The sequence below is a fragment of the Centrocercus urophasianus genome, unplaced genomic scaffold (assembly GCF_019232065.1).
Source record: "Centrocercus urophasianus isolate 14NV4802_14NV808 unplaced genomic scaffold, USGS_Curo_1.0 seq_41, whole genome shotgun sequence".
NCBI lineage: Eukaryota > Metazoa > Chordata > Aves > Galliformes > Phasianidae > Centrocercus > Centrocercus urophasianus.
Genome location: NW_024884989.1, coordinates 4,890,678 through 4,894,885, shown reverse-complemented (window position 1 = coordinate 4,894,885; position 4,208 = coordinate 4,890,678). Strand labels below are relative to the sequence as shown.

The 4,208-nt window shown below is 59.7% G+C and overlaps 1 protein-coding gene across 4 annotated transcripts; it reads right to left on the bottom strand.

The window, feature by feature from the left end:
* MAFG (MAF bZIP transcription factor G) lies at positions 1 to 4,184 on the bottom strand. Of its 4 annotated transcripts, none has more exons than XM_042833432.1 (3): positions 4,148 to 4,184; positions 1,148 to 1,209; positions 1 to 1,068 (listed from the first exon to the last, which is right to left on the bottom strand). In XM_042833432.1, exons 2-3 carry the CDS (start codon positions 1,181 to 1,183, stop codon positions 616 to 618), a joined length of 489 nt encoding a protein of 162 aa, XP_042689366.1. In that variant the 5' UTR covers positions 1,184 to 1,209; positions 4,148 to 4,184; the 3' UTR covers positions 1 to 615. The 4 variants fall into 4 exon arrangements, with proteins under 4 accessions (XP_042689366.1, XP_042689368.1, XP_042689367.1 ...); XM_042833434.1 differs by lacking the exon at positions 4,148 to 4,184 and adding an exon at positions 3,186 to 3,705; XM_042833433.1 differs by lacking the exon at positions 4,148 to 4,184 and adding an exon at positions 1,774 to 3,165.
* Between the last annotated feature and the right edge of the window lie 24 nt (positions 4,185 to 4,208).

Sequence of the window (4,208 nt, the reverse complement as noted above, 5' to 3'; positions counted from 1 at the left end):
CTCCCCTCAGCTGGGGCAGAGGCAGTGGGGCACACCAGCATCTTCCCATCCACCGCCGCTATCCGCACTCTACTGCAATGGAAGCCTGAAGGAAACTCACTGCTTGGGCACAGAGGCGCACCTAGAAATGAATACCACATCTATTACACAGAACACCCCAGCTGCAACTACAGGTACCGGATGAGACAAAAGCAGCAGGCTCAGGTGCCGGGCAGTCAGGCACCTGGATACACCACCTGGAAGAGTAATGAAAGAAAGCCTTTGGAAGTGACTGAAAACTGGGGTTCCAGGAAGAAAGCCTCCCTCCGGGCCTCTCGCCGCGCAGCGCAGACTTCCTTTGGCCAGAACACCAAGATCTTACAAGCCTGTCCCAAGGGCAGCTGAGGGCTACAGACCGCTGGGTGGGAGGTGCTGTCTGCACAGGACAAGGGATGCATCACCACTGCTCATACCAATCTGAACACAACAAAACAAAACCAGAGCGATCAGCAGGCCAGTCCTGGGCCAAGTAGAAGGAACCCTGACCCGTGTGGGGAGGGTTTGTGCTTTGGGGATTCCAGGCTGGTTTTGTGCCTAATTGCCCTGCACAGACAAGCTCAGGCAACACTCGCTTCACTAAGACCGGGCGTCCGTTTTGGATTTCACTATTGTGATGACACTAGTGGTAGCGACCTTGCCAGGGACGAGGGGCCCCATGCTGGAGGTGAGAGGGCCCCGCACGGGGGTGACAGGGCTCCGGGCCACGGTTCTGGCGAAGTTCTGGAGTGCCTCATATTTGGAGCGGAGAGCATCGAGTTCCATTTTCATGCTGGCATTCTCAGAGGCCAGCTTCTCCACCTCCTGCTGCAGCTCTGCCTTCTGCTTCTCCAGTTCCTCCTTCTGGGTAACGCGCTTGACCCTGCAGCTGGCCGCGTAGCCTCGGTTCTTCAGCGTGCGCCGGCGCTGCTTCAGCTGGATGATCTCCTCCTTGGACAGGCCCCGCAGATGCTGGTTCAGCTCCCGCACAGACATGGTCACCAGCTCCTCATCTGTCAGGCTGGTCCCATTCTCGCCTGGCTCCCGCTTCACCTGTGAGGAGAGAAGGCGGTGTGCAGTCTGAAGCCTCGAGCAGCCGCCCGCACCCCCCGTCCTCCACCTGCTGCTTTACCTTCAAGGCCTTGTTTCCTTTGTTGGGGGTCGTCATAACACGGCAGCCACGTCAGTCAGGCTCTGGAAGGGATGGAGGTCAGGTTAGTTCCTGGGTTAGCTCTCAGCAGAGCCAAAGCCGCTGCACGGAGCCCCGCAGCAGCACCCCGTGCTGGGACAACCCCACTGCCCTCCCCAGGCAGCGCTCAGCCTGACTGCATCGGACTCACAGCGTGGCAACAGATTCCGCCCCTAAGCAGGAACTGCTGCCCTTCCACAGCCCTACAACCACGGAGACTTGTAGCAATGCTGTTTTTTGTTTGGGGCGGGGAGGGGGGGGAATTAAAAAACTAGGAGGAGCCAGAATACACGGAAGCCACATTTTTAAAAATAGCCTGGCAGCAGCAGCCAGGTCCGGAGCACGCCTGCTCAGGGCCAGTCACGCTGACTCAGCACACCGGCAGCCCGCGCCTCTGCTCCCAGCTGCATCCTCACAGCCCCTGAGCACAGCACAGCCCCAACACCCGCTGCCCAGCACAGCCAGAGCTGCCCAGAGCGAGTCCTGCCAGACCCATGATGCTCCCAAGGACGCAGCCTGGCACGGTCCAGGAGCACATCACCGGCAGTGAGTGGAAGGGACAGCTTCACCTGCACGGGGCACTTGTGAGGTGCTGAACACAGCTGCCACGCTCATTCCTCTCCAAACTGTGGGTGCTCCCCAGCAAAGCCGGAACAGCTGGGTTACAGTCTGAGTTCTGCATCCAACTCTTCCTGTGGGGAGGACGGGCAGCACAAACCTACGGCTCAGTGCTGGGGCTCACAGAAATCCCATTACTGATCTAACAAAAACCTCAAGAGCCCTCCCTGCTCCTGTCACCCAAAGCCGACCTGCAGCCATACACATTTCCCATTGAGGCAGTCCCTATCAGCCCCAGCAAAGCCAGGACAGCACCACCTTCTCCCTTCCTTATCTTCAAAGCTGAGAGATAAGAAAACAAAGATCAAGGGAGGCTGAAACTGGAGGGGAGCAGACTCCTCCACTGCCAGGGAGGACAGCATTCCAGATTGATAACAGCAGCTCCTGGGGCTGTCTCCATACAGAGGCAAAGCAGGGCTCCTGCCCCTGTGCACCTCAGGTCAGAATGTCACTGCACCCCAACAAACTGAATCCTCAACAGCCACGTCCATCCCACACAGCCCGGCACTGCCTCCATGCAGGTGCAGTCTGCAAGCACCTTTGTACCTTCTGTGCCAGCCAACAGCAATTCTGTTCGCTGCTCTTTTGTTTGCTAGACGTAAGAGGCAGAGTTGCAGCCAAGACCCAGCTGTACAGTCAGCAAATACGGATTTTTGCTCCTCCAGCAGCTGCAGCTCAGGCTCCTGCAATGCGCCCGGTGCTGACTGCTAGAGGTGAGCAGGATCAGTGCTGTGCAGGACACGGAGCAGAGGAGCACAATTCAGATGTTCCCAAGGCCGGAGCCTGCCAGGAGGTGGCTATTTATACCCAGAGGACAATGTTCCTTGCAGCACGATGTCCGTGACAACCTGACAGCGCCATAAGGGTCACTTTGCCACCAAGGGAGGTGGCTGCAGTGGGGGGAGCACACGCAGACTGCTGCCTCCTAAAATCAGTTCTGCCCTTTCTCATGCCGTTCTTTCTCTTTCTTTCTTGTTTCCTGCACCCCCCCCTCACACCCCATCAAACAAAATGGCCGCTGGAAAAAGGGGCAGAAGGAAGAGAATAACTGGGGAGAGGCATAACACTGGCCCTGCAGAATCCTCTGACTGCACACTGGGGTCTGTATGGCTGCAGAAATTTGTGCCCCACAGGGCTAGATGGTTCCCTACCACTAGAAATACTACAACTTCCTTCATTGCAGCAGATGTAAAGAAATAAACACTGCATCAGGCTGGGCACGGGGGGCAGAGCAGGGCAGGGAGCTCATACAGCCCTGACCTCAGAGTCCATGCTCACTCTGTACCTCACACCGTCTTTTCTGCTAAGAAAAATACATAAACCCACAGATACAGACACAAAAGGACATAGAAATGTGAAGGACCTGGTGGAGGGACGTGGCTGGGATGAGTGCAGGGACCCAGAGAGCTGCGATGGGGTCAGGAGAACGCTCCCCCCACCTGAATCACAACATCACTTCTGTTGGACATGAGGGCTGCAGCGTCTGTACCCGAGGAACCGGGCAGTGTGTGCTGTGTTCTGGGAGCGGCTCTGAGACGGGGCTGTGCCTGAAAGCAGCACCAGTTTGGACCCCCCCATTCCCTACCAGAGACCCAGCACAGCAACACTGGCAACATGAGGGTGATGGGAAGGCAGCAGACCCGGAGGACGCTGAGCCCAGACACAGCCCGGCTCTGCAGACCGCTGATTTCTCTGCTTTTCAGAGGTTCCCGAAGAAAGATCGCACTGAAAAGTGCCAAACGCGATGACTGCAGCGAAGAAAATGCCGCCTCAACACATTTCCCCGGCGTTCAAAAGCACTGAGCTCAGCACGGCCGCAGCCAATTCCCCCCCAACACGGAGCGCACCGCACAGGGCCCTTCCTTTCCCGGTTCCCCGATCGCTGCCCGTTTCCCAGCGCGGCGCCGCGCCACGCGCGCACTGTAAACACGGTGACGTCGCCGGGGCGCGGGGCAGGGCCGGGCGCGGAGCTCTCCTCCCCCCCCCGGTGCGGGATCCCCGCTCCGTTTATTCGTGGTTTTTTCCTACGCGTGCACAAATGGCCTCACGCAGCCCTCCCGGAAATCAAACGGCCCGCACTTTCCCTCGTTGACCGGGATCAGAGCAACGCCACCGCCCCTCCCGCGGGACCCCCGTGACCCCGCAGCTGCCACCGCCGCGGTGACGGGAGGGCTCAGTGCGGGAGGCGCGGAACGGCCCGAGCCCCGCGGCGGGGAACCCTCGGGAAGCGCCGCGCCGAGGCCTCGGCCTTCACAGCCCCAACGCCCGCCGGGACACCGGGGGGAGCGCGGGGCGGGGCGGGCGGAGCGGCGGGGCCCCGCGCACCTGTTGCTCGGCCGCGACGCGGGGACCGCGCCGGGAGCGACGCGAAACGAGCGGAAGCCGC